The sequence below is a fragment of the Nelumbo lutea genome, chromosome 6 (genome assembly GCF_056320005.1).
Source record: "Nelumbo lutea isolate HS-2025 chromosome 6, American lotus-T2T, whole genome shotgun sequence".
Taxonomy (NCBI): Eukaryota; Viridiplantae; Streptophyta; class Magnoliopsida; order Proteales; family Nelumbonaceae; genus Nelumbo; species Nelumbo lutea.
In genome coordinates, this window is record NC_142689.1 from 66,638,970 (window position 1) to 66,662,492 (window position 23,523).

At 40.1% G+C, this 23,523-nt stretch overlaps 2 protein-coding genes across 5 annotated transcripts in view; both read right to left on the reverse strand.

Annotated features, from left to right (window-relative positions):
• The window catches only part of LOC148849359 (LYR family of Fe/S cluster biogenesis protein), a 31,692-nt gene extending 12,620 nt beyond the window's left edge, over nucleotides 1-19,072 (reverse strand). Inside the window, exons 1-3 of one of the 4 annotated variants that reach the window (XR_016100182.1) lie at nucleotides 18,658-19,068; nucleotides 17,917-18,260; nucleotides 16,385-16,592 (exon numbers count right to left, since the gene is read on the reverse strand). Coding sequence is in view for 3 of the 4 variants with exons in the window: in XM_088948018.1 (XP_088804144.1) it covers nucleotides 16,453-16,592; nucleotides 17,917-18,022 (246 nt within the window). In the remaining variant the exon portion in view is untranslated. The other 3 variants (XM_088948018.1, XM_088948016.1, XM_088948017.1) reach the window with 3 other exon arrangements.
• On the reverse strand, nucleotides 11,761-12,894 carry LOC148849360 (uncharacterized). Its single transcript, XM_088951406.1, has one exon. It carries the CDS (start codon nucleotides 12,892-12,894, stop codon nucleotides 11,761-11,763), a length of 1,134 nt encoding a protein of 377 aa, XP_088807532.1.
• Nucleotides 19,073-23,523: the final 4,451 nt, after the last annotated feature.

Genomic DNA, 23,523 nt, shown 5'->3' on the forward strand with positions numbered 1-23,523 from the left:
CTAGCCTTGTACCTTTCAACAGTTCCATCAGCCTTGTGTTTCACTGTGAACACCCACTTGCACCCCACTGGTTCCTTCCCTTCAGGAAGGTCTACCAACTCCCAAGTGCCATTTTTGTGTAAAGCATCAATTTCTTCCTGCATTGCATCTGTCCATTCAGGTTTAAACAAAGCTTCTGCCACAGTCTTAGGAACGGGGACACTGTCCACAGAAGAGAGAAAGGCACGGTATGAAGGCGAAACATGCTCACAGGACACAAAATTAGAGATAGGATGATTAGTGGTACAAGACCTAACACCCTTCCTCTTAGCAATAGGAATATTAAGATCATTGGTGACAGGTGAATCAACATTTAGAGGAACAAATATATCAATGGGAGCAAGTGTACCTGGCTAATGAGACGGATCTGCCTCGGGTGAATCCGATGATGTTGGTTGCATAGTGTCAGGCTCCACAGCTCTTGAACTCTGTTGGCTCTTATGGCGACGATGAAAAACTCGAAATGGAGGAGGATCGGGTAAAGGAGGTAGTTGAATTTGAGTCATCGCCTATTTCTCCTCAACCCTACTCTCCCCCTGAGGAGAAACCGAGAAAAAATGTTGATTCTCAAAGAATGAGACATCAATGGAAACATAGTACTTGCGAGCAATGGGATCATAGCAGCGATACCCCTTTTGAGATAAAGGGTAACTAAGAAAAACACAAGGAATAGCTCGAGGATCAAGCTTACCACGAGTAGGGGATAGGTTATGGACAAAACAAAGACACCCAAAAACACACATCAGAATGGTGGACAGTGGGGTTGTAGGGAACAAGAGCTTATGTGGGGCCTTATACTCTAGTAGCCGAGAGAGCATAAGATTGATGATATATGTCGCACACAAGACTGCATCCATCCAAAACTGTTTTGGCACATTCATATGAATCAATAAGCCACGAGCGACTTCGAGAAGGTGACGGTTCTTCCGTTCAGCCACACCATTTTGTTGGGGTGTCCTGGCACAAGAGCTTCGCTGAAGTGACCACTCGAAGCAAAAAACTTCGTGAGATCACTACGGAAATATTCCTTCGCATTGTCTGACTAGAAGATATGGATTTCCGTTTGGAACTGAGTGAACACCATGCATTGAAAATCCTTCACAATTTGTGGCACTTCATCTCGAGATCGCATAGGGTAAACCTAAGTGTATCTAGAATAATCATCAATCAAGGTAATGAAGTACTTACAGCCAGCCGCAGTAGGTAGAGTAACAGGGCCCCAAACATCAAAATAAACAATATGAAATGGAAATTCAGATATTTTATTTCGTAACGGTAAAGAACTTCTACAATGCTTACTCAACTGACAAGTTTGACACTGTAATTGACTCACTGACAAGAACTCAAACAACTTTGGAAACATAATTTTTAATGACTCAAAAGAAAGATGACCTAAACGACTATGCCATAAATAGGCTTGACTCTCACTTGACGAACTCATGGACTCTGTCGCCACTAGACTAGCATTATTCTCCAACACGTAGAGACCATCCACCATGCTTCCTCTACCAATCGTCTTCCCCGAGGTCAAATCCTGAAACACACATAAAGACGGAAAAAAAGTGACTGAGCAGTTCAAGGAGTGAGTCAGACTACTAATAGATAGCAAACTAATAGGTAATTTTGGAACATGGAGTACATTAGGAAGAGTATGGCCAAGTGGGAGAGGTATGGTGCCTCGGCCAGCTATGGTAGAAAAAGAACCATCAGCCAATCCTACCTTATCTCTCCCAGAGAGAAGGTTATATGTCTGAAACAAATTTGACTTACCGGCCATGTGATTTGAGGCTTCGGAGTCAATAATCCAGGAGAATCAATAGTATGAGATGACACATGGAAGGTTGTGGCATTACCTGATGTAGACGCAAACGAGGTAGAGGGAGTAGGACTAGAATCCATTTGGCAGAGAGTCCTACCATACAATTCCAAATGCTCACGAAAGGAGTTGATAATATCTTCCTTAGGGTCAGAACTGGGATACCTCTCCTGAGTTACCAAAGGACTAGTCTCTGTCGATGCCATATTAGCTGAGTTATACCTTTTTTATTCTGCTGGCCTGGTTTCTTGCCCTGATCAGGTGCTGACTTCTTACCCAAATCACGTGCCCATTTAGGTTTTCCATGGATATCCCAACATGTATCTTTCGTGTGTCGTGTCTTCTGGCAATGAGTGCACTAAAGCTTGCTCTTATCATCTGATCTTTTCTGAGTGTCACCCTTTTTAAAACCACCTCCAACATTTGTATCTGAATTTCCCCAGACAGCTAGGGCAACTGACTCTCCTTCTACACCATTCATCACACTTCTTCTGCTTTCTTCTGACTACACCAAGGCATACACCTCCTAAACCAATGGCAAGTCTTTACTACCCAAGATCTGCACCCTGATGGACTCATACGAAGGATTCAGCCCTAGGAGGAAGGCAAACCCTCGTTGCTGAGATACAAGTGACTTATAGGCCTTTGCATCTTCATCACACTTCCAATTCACATTCTGATAGTGATCAAGTTCTTTCCATATTGATGTCAAATCAGAATAGTACATCGAGAGGCTCCTCTCCCCCTGCTTGCAAGTAGAGGATTCAGCTTGCAGTTGATATATCTTGGCAAAGTGTCTCTGCTCTGAATAGGTGGAATTCGCTTGTTCCCATACTGTGGCAGCATTGAAACCAAGAGTCAAGACATCACCATACTGTTCTCTTGGTTCCACCTATCATGCTCAACACTTCCATACTTCGGTTCCTTCACTCTCCCATTGATGTATCCTATTTTCCCCCTAACAGTGATGTAGAGTTTTATTCTCCTAGACCACTCAAGGTAATTCAAACCATCAAAGGGAATAACAGCCATGGGAAAGCTCATATCCATTCCCTCACTCACTCCATTGTGGCTCCCTGAAATCTCTGAAGTAGCAGAATTCTCAACCGACATGGTCAAACAGATAATCAGTCCCAAACACCGGACTTAGGACCCCTCCTTACTCCACAAAACAATGCTCCACTCAGTCCACACCCACACACTTGGGTTTAACAACCAGGTTGAGCACAAACAGTACCAAATTATGGACAAAACAAAGGTAGTATTCGGCAGATTTCAGACCTGTATAGTTTTAATAGTCCCAACCTACCAGAATTCCAGAATGTCTAGCAGCCATTAATCAGCAGGAGAGATCCTTCTTACTTATAGTCAAATCAAATCATTGAGAAGACAGGTCATCCTTGACCTACAGTTGTCTTAACGCATGAACAGGATCACACGATCCAAGAAAAACCAGGGGTATATAGATTCGACAGCATTCAGCTGCCCAAACTCATAGGGTTTTCACTCGGCACATGACCAAGGAGGGTAAAGAAGAGAAAACAAGGAAAATTGTACCAGTTGTAGAGCTATTTTTTCAGTCCATAATCATATTTCTGTTCCGCCCAAGTTCAGCAAGTCTGTTCGATCTGCTCTCTTTAATCAATATTCCCGCTCCGATACCATCTTGACAGTATGGCCGGCCAGAAATAAGAGGAAGAGAAGAGAAGAGGAGAAGAAGAGAAGAGAAGAGAAGAGGAGAAGAAAGAAGGGTTTTGCAATGTAACAGTGCTGGCGGCGCCAACCTTTATTTTAATATATATAGGGCGGCAGAAATAACAAGGGAAAAGACCCTTGTGCCCCTGAGTACAATAACAGACATAACAGAAAGAAAAAACGAAATAAAAAATACTTTAATTAGCCAAACAGAACCTAACATCAGCAACTAAATTATTTTAACAATAAGCAAAAGGACAAGAAATCAAAAGTTGAATCGTTGTCTCACCATTTCTTAAGCAAAGGTAACAAACATGTGGAGAAAGGCTCTAGTTTGGCCTTTTTCTTTGAAGTACATCCATAGTATTGATCTTTTAGTAGAAAACATTGATGTGGGCCCCACAGCTGTGGTCCCACTCTGTCCGTAGGGTAGAATGTATCTAGCCACAGCTGTGGTTATTTTGCTATTCTGTTATTTCTAGTTTCAGTTTTATATTGTTTGTTATTTGTTAGCAGTTATGATATAAACACCAAGGGCAGATATGTCCTTTCATGTAACTAGCATAACCAATATATATTAACTTAAAGTGGCGGCGACAGAATATTGACATTTTGTTCTTCTCCTCAAAATCTATGTTCTATTGCTCTTTCACCACTCTTTCTTCTACTTCTTCACTTTCTCTTCTCATCGAACCTGATATCTCTTAGTGGTCAAGACTGAATAGCAGTCTTGAAAACCTACATGGTATCAGAGCCAAGTTAGGGTTTTTCATGTGAGTCTAATACCAGCCAACCACATGAGAATTCCCTAGGACTAAAAGCTGAAAAGGAGGAGTTCGCAAACTGATTCTTGGAGATCACCAAAGGTGCTAGCAGTTGTTGGAAACTTGCTAGGGTTGCAGAATGTTGGTGGTCAGGAAGGATCAGAGAAGACTAGGGTTCAGGTAACCCTAGAAGGCAGCGAACTATTTTTTTCCTTGTAAGTTGTTTACTTTTTAAGAGAAGTTCTATCAGAGAAGATAGGTTGGACCTATCTGGAGGGGAATGCCGAACCATTCTAGTTCTTTCTCTCTTCGATTCACTAGGGTTTTACAGCAAACCCTGGCCGAACTGTGTTTCTCTCTACTCTAGGGTTTGAAAGTGATCTGCGGCAAGCCCTAGTGTTTGACTGAACCCTGTGATCTACCTAGAGCTACTCTTAAGTTTATTGGTACGTCCGATCAGATTCTAGGGTTTCTTATTAACCCTATTGCAAGCTCATCTATACAGTTTGGACTGTGCAACTGAATTGCTTCCTTTCAGGACATTAAAACCCTACTGCAAGCTCATCTATATAGTTTGGACTGTGTGACTGAATTGCTTCCTTTCAGGACTGATTAAAACCCTAACTCTCCCTAGCATATCAGTTTTTTTAAAGCTATTCTCATAGTTCTAAGGAAGTTAGAGATCTACGGACAGCTACTGCTGTGTTGGCTAGTTGGTTTCAGATCAGAATTATTTCGGTTTTGTGCACATACACTGAGAATACAGATCAGGCCTATACTGTTTTGATTGTGATTGGTGATTCAAGTGCTGTTTTGAGACTTGACAGAAATGGAGTCTAAAATTCAGGCAGAAGGCAGTCTTGGGAACATCAGTTATGGTGGTATTTTTTAGATGGGTAGTCAGATTACGACCGTAAAGTTTGATGGATCAAACTATTTGGAATGGGCCCAATCAGCCATGATGGCTATTGATGGAAGAGGTAAATTAGGGTACCTCCTGGGAGATATGAAAGAACCTTCCAAGGGAGACCCGACATATACCAAGTGGATGCAAGAAAACTACTTGGTTATGACATGGCTGTGTAATTCTATGTAGCCTCATATTAGCCGGAATTATTTGTGGGCAAAGACAGGCAAGGAGATATGGGATGTTATGAAAGAAACTTACTCCCAACCCCTTAATGTTGCTAGAGCATATGAATTGAAATGTGAAGTGAACACCCTTAAACAAGGAGAGAAACTGGTGTCGGTTTACTTCTCTACCTTGAAGTCCCTGTGGCACGAGATTGATCACTTAGAGACTCTTGAGTAGGAGAGTCCCAAAGATGCTTAGACCCATAGAAAGCACATCGAGACAAACTGAGTGTTTGAGTTCCTGGCGGGACTGAACTCAGAATATGATATTGTGAGGCAGCAGATTTTGACTAGAGACAGTGTGACTCTCTCTCAGGCTTACTCATTTGTACACAGTGAAGAGACCAGAAGGAAGGTTATGATGCAACCCACATCAACCTTTGTAGCGGCTACACCAAAATCAGAGGGTGATTCAGAGAAGGACAGGAGGAAGGAAGACAAGAAGGATGTAGTATATGAACATTGTAAGAAACCCAAACATACAAAAGAGACATGTTGGAAACTGCATCCCCACTTGGTTCCTACGAAGTTAAGAAACAAGAAGGGCACTGCTCATGTAGCCATGAACACTGATTCAGCATCCTCATCTAGCACAAAAGGAACATCTTTGGAGACCTTAGTTGCAGTTCGGGCTGCCCTAATACAGCTAGAAAAGGAGGTTGGAAATTCATCTCAGCCACCGCAGCCTCCATCAGCCCCTGTCACATCTGCCTTCGCCCATTCAGGTACTCAAGCTTTAGCCTATCATGCCTCAGCTCCAGGTACTACTGAACCTTGTTGGGTAATAGACTCAGGCGCATCTGATCACATGACTAGCTTGCCTTCATTGTTTACTACTTACCATTTGTCTTCTGGTAGGGATAAGGTATCTATGCTGATGGCTCCCTGATTCCTATTTCTGGGAAGAGTGACATCAAGCTTTCAGATACTATCTCCCTATCATCTGTTTTGCATGTTCCTAAGCTTGATACTAACCTTCTTTCAGTCAGTAGTATTACCAAGCATATGAACTGCTCAGTAACCTTCTTCCTTGACCGATGTGTTTTTCAGGACTCGGAGACGCAGAAGGTGATTGGGACTGGCCATGAGACGAATGGGATCTATCTGCTCGGGGAGCGGTTCCATTAGGGAGAGTCAGTAGAGAAGTTGTCTTTTGTTTCTCAGAATGTGAGTCCGGTTATGCCAAGGCATAACCGATTAGGTCATTTGTCTTTTCGATCTTTACAGAGTTTGTTTCCTACTTTATTTGAGTCTATTGAGTTGTCTCAGCTACAGTGTGAAAGTTGTGAGTTTGCTAAGCATTGTAGAAAGCCTTATTTATTGAGTAATAAAAGGAGTGATAATTCTTTTGATATTGTGCATACTGACGTTTGGGGGCCTTATCATATCCCTTCCATGGGTGGGTACAGATACTTTTTTGTTATTTGTTGATGACCATACCCGTTTTTCTTGGGCTTATCTCATGCGCTCACGAGATGAGGTACCTTCCCTGACCCAAAACTTTCACCAAATGATCCTAACCCAGTTTGATGCCAAGATCAAAGTTCTCAGATCTGATAATGCAAAGGAATACTTTGCTAAATCATTGACATCTTATCTTCTTCATCATGGGGTTATCCACCAGAGCTCTTGCCCTCATACACCTCAGTAGAATGGAGTTGCCGAGAGGAAGAATAGGCACATTTTGGAAGTGGCTAGAAGCCTCATATTTACTTCCAATGTCCCTATTCGCTTATGGGGGGATGCTATCCTCACGGCAATATACCTTATTAATTGGGTCCCTTCCAGGGTCCTTGATATGTGATCTCCTTTTTCGCTTCTACACCCACGTGAGGACTTGTTTTCTATTCCCCTTAAGATATTCGGTTGCACTTGCTTTGTTTAGCTTCTCGGACCCCATCCCTCCAAGTTCGAACCCAAAGCCTCCAAATGTGTCTTCCTTAGTTATGCACAAACTCAAAAGGGTTATTGTTGTTATGATCCTGTCTCCAAGAGGAAGTTTGTCTCCATGGATGTCACTTTCTTTGAGGGGACACCCTATTATCCTCGAGTTGCCCCTCAGGGGGAGAGTAGTGAGAGTGGGGGTTTGAGTTCTTGTATTCAGGGGGAGAGCAGTGAGAGTGGGGCAGTTCCTTTACCTATTCCATTGGGTGATGAGAGCTGCAATGGTGAGGGTGGTCAGAGGGATCAGGAGTTGAGGGTTTATCACAGGCGGTGCAGGCAAGTTGATCCTGATCATCAACAGTCCAGACCAACTCCAATCTCATCTACAGCTCCAGGTCCAGATACGTCAATCCCAAAGCCCACAGAGACTTCCCCTACAGATGATCTTGACCTTCCAATTGCAGTCCGTAAAGGGAAACGACATTGTACCACATCCAATTGTATTTCCCATTTTTTATCCTATGATCACATATCTCCTACCTACAGGTCCTACCTTAGCTCCATTTCCAATGTCCCTATTCCAAGAACAGTGCAAGAAGCCCTATCCGTCCGTAAATGGAAAGATGCAATGCAAGTTGAGATGGATGCCCTGTTGAAAAACAACACCTGGGAGGTAGTTGATTTGCCAAAAGGAAAGAAACCAGTTGGATGCAGATGGGTATTTACGGTGAAGCATAATGCAGATGGATCTATTGAGAGGTATAAAGCTCGGTTAGTTGCAAGAGGGTTTACACAGACTTATGGCATAGATTACTTGGAGACATTTGCACCGGTAGCCAAGATGACTACTATTCGAGTTCTATTGTCCCTTGCAGCAAGTCACACTTGGCCTTTATACCAAATGGACGTGAAAAATGCCTTCTGAATGGAGATCTGCAGGAAGAAGTTTACATGCGATTGCCCCCTGGATTCTATGATGCGGAAATAGGTAAGAAGGTCTGTCGGCTCAACAAGGCTTTGTATGGTTTGAAACAGTCACCTAGGGCTTGGTTCGATAGATTCAGACTAGCACTCATGAAGTTTGGATATGTACAGGCCTAGTCAGATTATACCCTATTCATCAAGAGGGTGGAGTCCTCTTTGACACTACTGGCCGTATATGTTGATAATATTGTGGTCACAGGAATGATAGCCATGAGATTGAGTCTCTTAAACAGCTTCTTCACCAAGAATTTGAGGTGAAGGACCTTGGTGTACTCCTGTATTTTTTGGGTATTGAGGTTGCTAGGTCCAAACAGGGGATCTTTATATCTCAGAGGAAATATGTCCTAGACCTGTTGGCAGAAACTGGAAAGTTAGGTGTCAAGCCTGCAGATACACCAATTGAACAGAATCATAGAATTAGTGCCAAGAGTGGGGAGCTTCTTGAAGACAAAGTTATGTTCCAGCAACTGGTAGGAAAGCTCCTATATCTCTGCCTCACTCGGCCAGATATTACTTATACTGTTAGTGCTGTCAGCCAGTACATGCATTCTCCTAGAACCACACATCTTCTTGCGGCAGAAAGAATCTTAGCCTACTTGAAGAGATGCCCAGGTAGGGGTATACTTCTCAAGAACAACAATCACATGAAGGTGGAGGTCTATATTGATGCAGATTGGGCTAGGAGTGTTGATGACAGAAGGTCTACCTCAAGATATTGTGCCCTTGTGGGAGGAAACCTTGTCCCCTGGAGAAGTAGAAACAAAGTGTTGTCTCCCGGTCAAGTGCTGAAGCAGAATATAGGTTCATGGCCAATGGAGTGGCTGAAATCCTATGGCTAAGATCTCTAATTGAGGAGTTGGGTATTGAGTATGAGAAGCCCCTGATGCTGTACTGTGATAATCAAGCCACCATTAATATAGCACATAATCCAGTACAGCATGACAGAACCAAACACATTGAAGTTGACCACCATTTTGTGCGAGAGAGGGTCTCATCTCAAGAAGTATGCCTCCCTTACATCACATCCAGTATGCAACTAGCAGACATCCTCACTAAAGCCGTATCAAGAAGAAAGCTAGAGGTGGATCTATCCAAGTTGGGAATGATGAACATATACTCCCAACTTGAGGAAGAGTGTAGAGAACATTGATGTGAGCCCCACAACTGTGGTCCCACTCTGTCCGTAGGGTAGAATGTATCTAGTCACAGCTGTGGTTATTTTGCTATTCTGTTATTTCTAGTTTCAGTTTTATATTGTTTGTTATTTGTTAGCAGTTATGATGTAAACACCAAGGGTAGATATGTCCTTTCATGTAACTAGCATAACCTATATATTATAACTTAAAGTGGCAGCGGCAGAATATTGACATTTTGTTCTTCTCCTCAAAATCTATGTTCTACTGCTCTTTCACCACTCTTTCTTCTACTTCTTCTTCTTCACTTTCTCTTCTCATCGGACCTGAAATCTCTTAGTGGTCAAGACTGAATAGCAGTCTTGAAAACCTACACTTTTGAAGAGCCACTTCCCAGCAAAAAGCCCTAACATTTGGCGGCACAGGAGAATACCATATTTCTTTAGCAATAAAAGAGATAGGCACAAAAGAAGACTGAACTAAGGCGTTGAAAAAAGATGAACAAGAGAAAGTCCCTGAAGAGGACTCTTTACAAAATCTGTTATCTGGGTAGGAAAGATCTAGGAAAACTGAATTCAACACAATGAATAACTCATTTGCAAAAGCCAATTCTGAATCCCTCAACCCTCTTCTCAAACCCAAATCCCAAGTCCCCTCAGACACACGAAGTGAGGAGATGATTTTGGCTCCCAAGCCAAAGGTCTTCCCAAAACATAATTTTATTACCTGAGCACGCGTCAAATCTGATGAAAGGCTGAAAGGAAGGCAAGACTCCAACAATTGCTTTCCAAGGGAAGAAATGAGAAGCCCTAGGGTCAACGCCAGCATCCCATCCATTAGTTGCCATCCCATGAATACTTTCCACCACCAAGTGCCACAAATTGTCCTGCTCCAACGGAAATCTCCACAACCACTTTCCTAACAAAGCGACATTTCTTAATCTGATATTGCCAGTGCCTAGACCCGTTGCTTCCTCTTTCCTAGAAACTACTTCCCACTTCACTAAATGGTCCTTTTTTGAGTCACTCGGTTCCCACAAAAAATCTCTCATGAGCTTTTCTAACTTATTTGGCAACCTTGGCAGGAAGCATAAAGGTATACAAAAAATACACCGAAAGGTTGGCCAGGGCAGACTTGATTAAAGTGATTCTACCCCCTAGTGAGATATAATTTCTCTTCCACCCTGCTAGCTTCTTAGTGAATCTTTCTAAAACTATGTACCAAAAGTTTTCTGTTCTAGGATTTCCCCTGGGGGCAAACCTAAATATACCATAGGTCAACCAGTTACCTCACAACCTAGAGCCCTAGCCACCAACCACACTTCATCATCCCGTAAATTCATCCCCGCTACACAACTCTAGTTCCAATTGATTTTCATATTGGAGACTCTCAAAATGCATCACCACCAATCTCAAATTATCCATCTCCTCAATTTCCCCTTCACAAAAGAGAATGATATCATCCACAAACTGTAGGTGAGTGGCAATCACTTGTTGCCTCACAACTCTCCAACCTTTTAGTAGATTTCTTGAATCAGCCCTAGAAATCAAGACACTTAGGACATCCACTACTAAAGTGAAGAGGAAAGGTGACAAAGGGTCTCCTTGTCTAAAGCCCCTCTTTGCAGGAAAGAAGTCTTTAGCTACTCCATTCACTAAAATTGAGAAGTGACAAGAGGTAATACAACCCTTCATCCACTTACACCATCTCTCCCCAAAGCCTCTATTCTTCAACACTTCTAGCAATAAATCCTAATCCACCAAATCATAAGCCTTTTCTAAATCAAGTTTACAGATCATACCCTTTTCTCCTTTTTTTGTAATCCACACATTCATTGGCTATTAAAATCTGATAAATAATTTGTCTCCCTTTTACAAAGGCCCCTTGATTCGGTGAGATTAAGGAAGGAAGGACTTTCTTGAGTCTTAGTGCAAGAACTTTAGAAATGATCTTATACAGACTCCCAATCAGACTGATCAGTCTAAAGTCCTTGGGCTGAACTGCAAGCACCTTCTTAGGGATCAAAGATATGAAAGTAGCATTTGCACCCGCATTTATTTTTCCTCTTTCAAAGAATTCCAAGAATACCTCCACTAGGTCATCACCTAAGATGTCCCAACAATTTTGATAAAAAGCCATAGTGAATCCATCCGAGCCTGGGGCTTTTGATCTTTCCATAGAGAAAACTGCCTCCTTTATTTCTTGAACCTCAAATGGTTTTTCCAAGGGTTCCAACAATTCCCTTTCTCCAACATGCCACTCAAAGTCGGTTAGAATCTCTTTTACTCTACTGGGACTGTCATAAATAGATTTAAAATGCTCCATAAAAGCTTTTGCAATCTCTTCCTCTCTTGTCAGCATTGCCCCATTCCATTCCAAACTTTCCACTTGCCAAGCTATGGAAAAATCTTGTATTACCATCTCCTTCCTTCAACCACTTGCATCTTGATTTTTGTCTCCAACTTATCTCTTCTTTTCTGAGAATTTCCTCCAAATCTTGTTTCAATTTCCATCTCTCTTCCCTTTCTTTACGCCTCAATCCTCTCTCCGCCTCAACAACATCAAGTTCTTGAATCCTTTTACTAATAATCTCCTTTTTGTCTTCAATTCTACCAAACTCTTCTTTGTTCCAAGCTTTCATCATGGCTTTTAGCTTTTGTAGCTTCTTATAAAATCTATATCCCTTCCATCTAAACTCCACCTTATCCTCTTCCCACCATTCCTTCACTTTCTTTTGGAAGTCTGGATGTAACAACCACATGTTTTCAAATCTGAAGGGGCAAGGTCCTCCTCCTAATCTTTCTTGAGATAGTCTAACTGGAAAATGATTTGACGTAGGTCTGGGTAGTGCCCTCATCACCAAACCACCCCATACTTCCTCCCAATTTGAAGAGAATAAAAATTTGTCTAGTTTACAACAAAGTGGTTCTTCCTGAAAATTAGACCAAGTGAAATCAGCTTGCACCAACGGTAGCTCCCTCAATTCAAAAGAATCCACAAAACAATTGAACTTCCTCATACTTGAGGTGATCCTATGGTTGGGGTTATTTGTTTCAGTTACAAACCTGATGACATTAAAATCCCCTCCCAAGCACCACGGACCCTCCCACAATCCCCTTATAGCTACTAATTCCTCCCCAAACTCCCCCATTTCTCTATATGAATTTGGCCCATAAACATTTGTTAAAGCCCATTCCAATCCATCAATTCTTCTTCTGAATTTCACTGTAACCGTATAGTTACCAATTAATTCTTCTGTACAGTCCAAATCCTCATTTTTCCAAATTGTCATAATACCCCCTGAGGCCCCCCAAGACTGTGCAAAAGCCCAACTCAATCCTCTAGCCGACCAAATACTTCTCACCCATCTCCTATCCACCTCTGACAATTTTGATTCCTGAATCAACACAATATCTGGCTTTTCTTTTCTGAGCATTTCCCTCATCACTCTTCTCTTCCTAGAACTCCCCAATCCCCTTACATTCCAACTAATAATCTTCATTGAGAACCTAACTTATGAGCAACCCTAGAAACCACCTTTTGCTAACCTGACTACCTTCCTTTTCTCCCAGAACACCCCTTATCATAGTCCACTTCACACCTCAAACTCTCCACTTCACTCAATTTCTTCTTCCTCCTCTACATTCCATTTTCTTACCGCCCATTGCTGCAACTTTGGGATTGGGTACAAGGTTTCCACGGAACCAACCAGGCAAGATTTCTAAAACTTCCTTCTCCTCTCCTCCCCTACTCCACTAACTTCCACGAAGAAATTTTTTCTCCCCACTTTAATCTTGGCTTCCCCCTCCTTTGTCCAATCCAAACCTTTTGCTTTCTCTACAAAGGACTCCCCATTCCGATCCTCCCCTCCACTATAACTCTTACAGTTTAGCCCCTCTGCTCCTCTTGATCTCTAAGGAAATGGCCTCCGACAGAAATGAGGACAACTCCCACTCTCTCGAGTGGAAGCTTTTTCGAGCGAATCTATTCCCTAGCATCTCCGGTCACCTCCAATCAACTCCGATCATCTCCTAGCATCTCTGAACACCTATGAGCATCTCCGATCACTACCGAGATAATGTGCACACAATGGCATTCAACATCAAGATGTGTCGGTGCGTGAGGTTCCACTACACTAGATGAGCTGAAGGAGACCCAACGGACGACGTGAGATAAGAAGGTGCGGGACCAGATGCAGAGGCATTCTCAGGTTGGAGAGACAACGATGAGAACCGAAGCACGGCTTACTAGATATCCAAAGGACAATGTGATGGAAGGCTCTTAGTGATGTTGTGATTGCATCATGAGGAAACCAGAGGTTTTGGAAGGCTCAGAGCTTGCAATTTGATTATGGGTATCATCGGTCGATGTGGATGACGCCATTCTTCCACACTCTCACCTCCTCAGCTTCGACTTTAGTCTATTTGCTAGGGTTCAATTGGCATGTATGCTGTCTTGAACCCTCAAAGAGTTCAAAATCTGAACCAATAATAGTAATAATATTTTCTTTTCTTCTTTTCCTAGGAAAGCATAGGGGCTCAACCCCTCTTTTCTTTGAAATTTCTTTTATTTCTTCTATTTTTTCATGAATATTTTGATTTTCTAATGTTTTAAATGAAATTTATACACTTGTATGAAGATTATAGACAATTACTCGTGAAAGATGGTTGTTGCTTGCTATTGAACCCAGGGAATAAACTTAAGGTTCACGGTATTTATTCAAAAAGAAAAAATAAAAAAGAAAAACAAGCATTGCCTAGGCAACAAGATGCCCTCTATCACCTTGGCACCTTGAAAACTATGTTTGGAATATATTGCTTCTTCTTATAGGTTCTGTAATTCATCTTCTATGCACATAACTAAACCATCTTAGGCCCTGTTTGAGAACACTTAAAAGAAGTACCTCTTTTAAGACATGGGACCACACATTAAGTGGTTTTTAAGTACTTATGGGTGTTTGGTAAAAAAGTGGGGAAGTACTTTTTTTTAAAGTACTTCTTTGAAAAAGTGACTTCAAGTTGGCTTTTTTTTAAGTACTTCTTGAAGAAGTACTTCTCAAAAAGAAAGGGACGAACCAGTCCCTGATATTTGTTTATAATGCCTAAAATACCCCCATGAGGGTTATACCTCCTCCTTCTCCATTCAGTCGAACCTCAAACCCTAGCAGCGGCGCACCAGTTGCAGGTCCACCAACGACGATCATTACCCATGTTATGGCAGCTCAAGCTTTTTCAACTTTCTTCTTTCTTCTTCTCTTATTCAATAGGTTCTTCTCTGTTTTGTCTGCACCAAATCGTTTTTTCTCGTTTGTCGTTATAATTTCTCCGCCTCCCTGTTTCATGCACATATTTATTTTCAGAAAAGGCACCACTTCCGACGTAATTGTGTTGATTATCGTGTTTATACATATCTGTTCAAGCTTCATAGAAAAAGGTATGGAAGCTCTTCATGATTTTTTCGTTTCATGAATTTAATGTGATCTCTTTGTGTCAACTTGTTTCATTCAATGCTGTTCTAGTTTCCTAATTTGCTCAGACTCTGTTCTATGGGGTCTTTCTTTTTCTTATTGAAAAGATAACTCAGCACTGTCAATTCGTTTACTTGTAGCAAAGAAAAAAATAATAATTCGTTTAAAGTGAAACCTCCCTCTATTCAAATTGATTCCTCTCATAGTTTCTTTATTATGGTCATGTCTAAGGTAATTCGGTTTCCTTTTTGTGCATTGAGTAGTCATAGTATCTCTATACCTGATTAATTTTGGTAATCCAATTGAAGAGCATCTCTATATGTTTTTTTTAGATTTTTTTGGTTGTTTACTTAAACCAGAGGTTCATGCAAATTAATCTTGCGTTTTAATTTGGTTTATAAGATTGGAATGCTCCAGTAGCATTGGCTTTCATCCTTGGATGATGATATAAAGGACATACTACAGGTGGTCTTTGTTTCTCTGATGAAATAACTCAGACGCCACTGTAGAATATACAGAATCGAATGGAGAAAACTATTTTTTGTTGTTGCCATCGTTACAACAGCTGGAATTGTGCTTCAATCATGTACTCTTCCTTATCCATTGACCATGTCATTTCTCTTTCCCCCAGCAACAGTCTCATCACACAACGCCTCAGTTGCTATGGTACAGGTTAATGACACTAATCCTCTGGTGAGGCCTCAACAATTTTCATTTGTTCTAGTTTCTTCTCCAGTTTCTCTGAATTCTACCACTGATTTAATCCAATCACCACCAGGAGGGGTAGATAAGAAGGAAGTATTACCAATTAGTATGATAATTTATTTATTTATTTATTAATTGGATCCACATGGGCTCTCAGTTGAAATGTATATTATAACATGTGAAAAGTATTGTATATATGTATGAGTGAAGTGAGGGATAAAATTGTCATTTGTATAAATATAAGCACTTATGGAGAAAGCAGCTTACCAAACATTCCCACCCCAATAAGTACTTCAAAACATAATAAGTGATTTGAAAAGTGGGTTACCAAACAGCCTAAAGGGTTGTTAAAATAAGTACTTCTAGAAGTACTTGTGAAACAAGTACTTCTTTTAACAAGTACTTAATCATCAAACAGGGCCTTAGTCTACTTTCTCTTATTTTATCACCTATTGGAGATACTCCTAGGTTCCTTTGAATGACTTCTCCTCTAACCTTATCCTTTGAATAACTTCTATGTATGTGACCAAACCATCTTCGTAACATTCCTAAAATGATTTCAAGATTATTAAATTGTGGTCTCATGCAATGAAAAAGAAACAAGAATCATTAATAAGCATCAAATAACCAATTACTCAAAATAGCATTGAAAAAACTCTGAGAATCATCTATCAAAAAAACAAAATAAAGAAAAATAACGACAATCAATAGTTCATCAGGATATGGTGACTAGTCGGTTCTTGAATAGTACCAATTCCAATACCTTTTGTATATGACCGACCATTCACACCACTTCAAGAAACCAATGCAAGATATGATGCAAACCTATTATTAATGACCCTGCAAATCAAGCATCTCATCTAGACCCTTCAATCTCTCCATTCCTTCACTAATCAAATAACGGATTTTTTGCTTATCATCACAGTGTCGGTTATTCTCCATCTCTTGCCTAATTGTCTGCATCAGCTCAGCTGCAAAAGAACACTCACAGCTCAGATATTACCCTCATGCATCCAGCAGGTAGTCTAAGGGAAAGGCCAGGTTGTACTTAGCATTTGATGATATTAGGGCTCAGTTTGGGAAGAGTGCAAATACAAATATGTTCAGTGCAAAAACATGTATACAGTAAACCTTGTGTTTGCACTCTTTCCAAATAGATAGATAGATATAAGATTGCTATCATCATGACTAGCTAGTGCCATAGCTTACATTTCCCTTCCTTCTCCCCCAAAACACCAAAGGGAGAAAAGTGGAAAAGATATTTAATTCAAACAAATCTTAAATTTGGTGAAGCATGATTGAAATTTAGATGGACCAGATACTAAGTATACACTACACACCCAGCATGTCTCACGTAATTCACTAATGACCCAATTCCAGTCATTTGAATGCTCTAATTGAAGCAGCATTATTTTACTTATTAAAATGATGAACATAAGACAACCGTTATGATCCCACTTTGACCAATCTGCACTGCTTGCTTTTGAAACTTCTAAGTAGTATGCTTTTGGTTGGCTGCATTTTAAAACAAGCCATTGCTCAATGTTGGGCCCAGTTATCTAGGGTCTTGGAGGGGTGGACTGGCTACAGACCTAACTGTTGGCATTTTTTGCAAAAAGTGGCCACTCTCTGGTTGGGTACACATATGATGTGATTATTTCACCATCTCACAACTCACTTCTTATAGGAATTCTAGACTTCTGATTAATATTAAGCATCAAGCATTCAACTTCTAAGTTCGAAGCTTATTAGTTATCTAACATTGATATGCTTCCAAAATTCATTCTTAACCGTAAGTTATGCACATACTTTATCACTTGGATTTCTTCAAATGAATTTTGGTTTTCACTCATCTGCTAAAACTCAACCCTCGCAACAAATGGGGAAATATAGGTGAGCTCCCACAACAAGTCGTTAATTAACAGAACTGATCTATGTTTTGAACCAATGGGTCTTCACTAAGTAATGGCATTTCATTGGCAACAGTAAGCTCTACCTCATCGCCCATGTTAAAGACCCTAAGTAAAACACCTCTTCTCGACCACTAAAATGTACTATGAGTTCAGTCTATTTTCATTTTTTATTCAATAAAAAACATAAAGAAGTTTGTTATGTGCCATAGGAAAGCTCACCCTTAAAAGCTAGGGATTAGAGGAAGGGAACCCTAATATATACCCCACAACAGCATCCCATACTACCGATGTGGGATACCTCACATTAGCATCCCATATAGGACAAATGGATCGTAACAAAGTCACTAAATAGTAAATATATTTTCGAGTTTAGAAGCTTCACCTCTAGCATGAATGGGAGCTCGTCGAGCAGTTCTTAGTGCATGCCTATAGAACTTCAGCACCCTTGCCCGGAGGATGAAAGCCTGTAGGTCAAGGGAGGCAGCCATAACTCGTTCTCTCCCAACTTCGCCTACCTTCAACTCACCAGATTATTCAGATAGAATATGATTCTACAACAAAACCCCAATAGTCAGTTTACCCACTGACTTCTCGATCATTCATCGAACATGTCTTGTGTCCCTTCTTGAACAATTTTCGCAGGCATTCCAATGATAGATCATTTCAAGAATCTTCAACGACTCTCTAAAGCATTTCTTCAAACATGTTGAATGCTTGACCACATCACTGCATAGAATATCAACACAAGTACAATATGCGAAAGGTTTGAATCTCCACAAAATCGAAAGAAAAATTAAATCACCATTCATTCAATGCTCAAGCATCTCAACCATAAAATCGGCCACAAAAACAGTGAGAGAGATGAGATTTAGATGACGGTCGGCAATAGAACGGTGGTAGAGACGTTGGATTCTAAAACGGTAAAACCTCCCGTTTCTGAAATGACCAACTTCCCCCGCCAGGTGACGTCAGTGGACAAATATTACCATTCCGTTAACTGTCCGTCATTTGTCGTTGGGTTGTGATATTACGTGATATTAAAATGTTTTAAAAACCCAAACTTGCCCTTTGCAGCTTTGCTTCAAGAACTACAACCACTTGGAAAATAGGTGAAGCACCAAACCTGGCCAATAGTGGCTGTCGTGGCGACAATGGCGTCAAATGGGGTGGCTTAACCCGCGCAGATGGTGTGCGATCCGAGGTGTACGTAGATATAGGTTAGATGGAGTCGTGCATTGAAGAGATATGCTACCAAAGAGATATGATCCCAATAACGCACTTTGATGCTCAAATTAGTACCAAGAGGATGGAGTTAGTCAGGCCAAGCTTTGGAGGGCGAGCTAGTCCGAACCAAAGAGAACAATAAAGTAACAAAGGAGCTAGAACATTAGGGGAGTCTAAGATTCTTTACCTTGATGGGGAGATGCCTTTAAATAGGTCCGTGTTATAATAAGATAGGCTCTTCGTAAAAGTTACCGAGATGAGGCCGCCCATCGAAGTTTTCAAGAGGATCCGCCTTCCCCAATGGGGGCACGTCTCCTTGCTAGTGTAGGACTTCACTTCCTCGTAGAGTCTTTAGTGACACGGTTGCTTGGGTGAGTGTTGGCGTGGCCCAAAGACATTGGTCACGGAAGCAACCACGTGGCAGCTTCGACCAACTGGGATACCGCCCAAACACCTAGAACCATATTGAACCAAGAGCTAAACACGAGGACTTGGAAACGAGCTTGCAAATGTTGGAGGTGAATGTAGGAATAGTCTGTGGATAGGAGATTCGAGCTCTTCCACCAGCGACAAGATTACCCAAAGGACCTAACCTATGAAGATCGTCAACGACGAGCTTGTGAACGTTGGGTAAACATGAACTCCTTTGGTAATCAGGCCCATCAATTCATAGAGGTAGAAAGCCTCCCTTGCAACCTCCAGGAGGACAAGGAAATGAACTGAATACCGAAGGTCATAACTTTGATGGTACTACCATATGTAACTGGAATCCCTCTTATGCTCTAATGAGAGATATTTCCTTTATAATAGGCAATCTCTTGTTGAAGAGAGTTTAGAATGCGGAAGTAAACAAGTACTCTATTCAAGGGAGATTGTTGTGTGATTGTGCAACGTATTGTATAAATTAAAACAGGATTAAATACTTAAACTACCCCTACCCCTTAGGTTTAGCAAATAGAGAAGAACTTACCCTAATATTTGATAATCACTTAAGGCTACATTTTAAAGTGATGTAAGAGTCTATCAATGAATTCAACATCGATGGTTTAAAATCAAAGAACCATTGTGCTTTGAAAAATGTGATAATTGATGTAATATTACATTGATTGTTTCAATGTAGTATTTACATCGAATATTGATGTATACATTGATTTATGATGTAAAATTCCACTCCATCCAAATGTCGACAAATCTGAATCAGAAGTGCAGTTTTACATCAATCTTGATTTACACTAAAAATAAAACACCAACAAATCTAAACCAGTGGTGGAGTTTTACATCCATATTGATTTACACCACAAACAAACACAACCTTAAGCTCAGTTTGGAAGGAGTAAAATACAAATATGTAGAATGCAAAACCATATATTTTGTATTGTTTTATATGTATTTGTACCATATATATTTATATTTGTACTCTTTTCAAAGTAGACTTGTTCATAGGTTGGATCCGGCTTTGCCTTTACATTAATAGAATATGCTCAGGCCCAAAACCGGCCCTCATATAAAGCCCGAAGCTGGGGCCCGAGCCCACCCAGAATTTGGGAAAAAAAATTTATTCAAGTAAAAACTGTTTTATTTGTATTAAAAGGCCTCAAAACCTAAAAAAAAAAATAATGAAAGATCTCACTATTACTTGAAAAAGAGGAGAATAATAAGAAAAAAAATATATATTAGATAAAATATATTTTTATTATATAATACATCACCAAGTCGGGATTGGGCTCGAACTCAGGCCGGGCTTTTTTGAGGAAGCCCAAGCCCAGCCCAACCCAAAAAAGGTCATGCCCGATGTTTTAGGCCCAAGCCCGAGCTTGTGAGCCTGAAATCCTTTCCAAGCCATACTTAGGTCGGGCTGGGTTGCCTAGTGGCTACCCGACCCAAGAATAAGTCTATTCCAAAGTGAACCTTTTAAAATATCCCTTTAGTTGCTAATAATGGACAAAATCATTAAATATTTACAAAAAAGATAAAATGACCATATTGCCTTTCTATTAAGTAAAGAGGTCAAGGTTTTAAAAACTGACCTGGAAATCAAACCACTATAGCCACTGATTTTTGGGTTAGGGGTTTGACCATCTAGGTTGAGTGGGTCAAAATGTTCAAGGTAAAATTTAGTTGTATATTGCATCTTGACCATTCAATTAGCATATTAGGTCACAAAATGGGAAAAAATATAAATAGAGAGGAGATAGTTTTAGGTTGGTAAAGGAAATGGAAGAAAGAAAAAAAAGAAAAAAAAAAAAGAAAGGAATGAAGTAAGGAAGAAGGAGGAGGTGGTGGTGGTTCACCTACAATGACGACGACAACGACAGTGATGGTGGTAATAAATAGCAACAGCGAGCCAACAACAACAAAACCGACCTCAAATCTCATCTTAGATCTCCCATACTTCATCTCTCTCTCTCTCTCTGATCTCAAAACTGATATCCCTCCCCATCTCTCTATCTCCTCCTTGTTAAGTGTAAACACTTTTCAATCAAAAATTAAATAACAATTCAGTTAATCATGAACTATTGCCCGGGTTGAATGGTTTAGCAGTTTGACCACCTAAGTCAATGGTTTTTTTACTAAGTTACCATTTTTCTCAAAAAAAAGTGGTCCGCTTAAAAACTAGACCCAGAAATATGATTGTTTTCCTGAGTCAAATGATTAGACTGACCGGTCTGATTTGGTTTTTAAAACAATGAAAGAGGTAAAGATTATGAAACACATCGGAAGAGAAAAACATATTGAAGAAAGTGACTATTGAAAATCCCGGCAATATCTATGATGACCATCATCCACCCAACATCATGGTCTGTCCCAATCCTCCCCCCACCTTCTCTCTCTACAATTCTTCTTTCCTTCCCTATTTTACATAAAAGATTTCAACGTACCCTTAGTTTTATTAAATTGACTTAAACGTACCATGAGATTTTAACGAACACTTAATGATACCTTGTGACTTTTTTTATCCTTCATTTTCTTTCAAATTTTCAAAATCTACCCTAAAATTTTTACTCCTATATTTCTCTACTTCTTCTCCTCTTCATGTAATCTAACCCATATTTCTAATTTGGGATGAAGCTATCTGCTTATCACAACTTCACAACTAATGTCGGTTGGCTTACTTTGCCATCATTATTTCCCCTTCCTTTCACCTGTTTGAACTAGGCAAAGTTGGAAAAGAATTAGATACTAGAATGTAATTGGCCTATTTGGCTCTTGTCTCATACAGTTAGGATTATAGTGTTTGATCATCTTAAATCTTCATTGTGCAAAATTCATCAAGCAGAAGATTTCCCTGAGATACATGCATTTTATATCCACATTGAAAAGTGCAACTCCCTCAATCTATGCGATTATTTGTATAACAATCTTGCAAAGACAAAGCCTCCAAGTAGAAGTAAGTTATGTGGTTTTGACATGCTTCTTTACCTTCTGGAAATAGTGGCACGTTGGAAACTTAGTAAACCATGAAATTGGAGATCTTTCTCGATAGAACTACTAGACATTAAAGAGCTTAACAAAGGACTTAGTGAATTGTATCACCAGTCTATATGCCTTTAATAATATAAGCGTTTAGTGAAGGTAAGTGACTACTATTTGTATTCTCTAATGATTATTTGAGAATCATCTGTAACACTTTCTTTAGTGATCTATATTGTGCTCTATAAATTTCATTTTGTATTTCAATTTCTTTCTAACTTAAATGGATTATCCTTTCTTCTTCTTCTTCTTCTTCTTCCACCTTACATATATTTCTTCTCTTCCTTGCTTACAAGGGCAAAGTAGGATTTTAAAATTTTAAATAAGTTGTTTCATTGATGAAGGTATATTTTAAGTCTAGTGGGTTCAGCCCACCAGGTACATTTAAGTCTATTTGAAAAGCTTAGGGTACGTTTAAGTCAATTTATGAAAACTTAGGGTGTGGTTAAGTTTTTTACCCTTTTTTTAATACAAAAATGAATAAATGTGTCATAAGTTAAATTTGCCTCATACATCCCATCTTCTGACAATACTGAAGATGCATTAGACCAACAAGGTATGGAAGAATGATGGGGTGAAAACTAATCTTCAAAGCGAGAGTACCTCAGCATAGTGTCACTAATTTTTGTAATTCTATACATCTCTACTTCAATGTTGCTGGTAGAGGGATGTCCACAGTCCTCCATAAAAGTCTAATATGAACGTAAGCCCTCAACTTTAAGAACTTAAGTTGCTCATGAATGCTTCCTAGGTTTTAAATCCAAACATCGTATAGGAAATTACTTGAGGCCCAATAAATAAGCCCAGGATTTGAATCAAAATTTTCCTAGTAATCCGAACTGAGATTGGACAATGATGTAACTTGTAAGGTCTTCCTAAGGGGGCGTTCCTTTTACGAATTTTGAGAGGGGGGAAGTTGGGCAATGGGATTTTGGTTCTTATTGACCAAGAATCCCATTTATTTTTCAGATTTATGTGGGGACCAGGGAAAGTTTATTTTACTGTGTATCACTTACCCGCCCATCTCCTAGGTGGGTAAATAACTTTCCCACCCAGGGAGAAAGTTGCCAACACTTGAATGGGACAAAAATGCGCATTTTAATAATGGATTTTTATGGCTAAAATGGTAATTGCCTTATTTACATGAGAAATAAAAGAACATAGGTAAATGCACTTGCCCGAGTAAGTATTTCCTAGGAAAAACGTACCCAGGTATCTACATTTACCTGGGTAAGTAACTTACCGGAAAGCGAGCAAGGCCTGAGAGTCAAAGAATCTATCCTCTTCCTCTTCA

Coding starts and splice junctions, on each gene's coding strand:
- LOC148849360 (XM_088951406.1), bottom strand. CDS start 12,894: ATGAGGGAAATGCTCAGAAAAGAAAAGCCAGATATTGTGTTGATTCAG.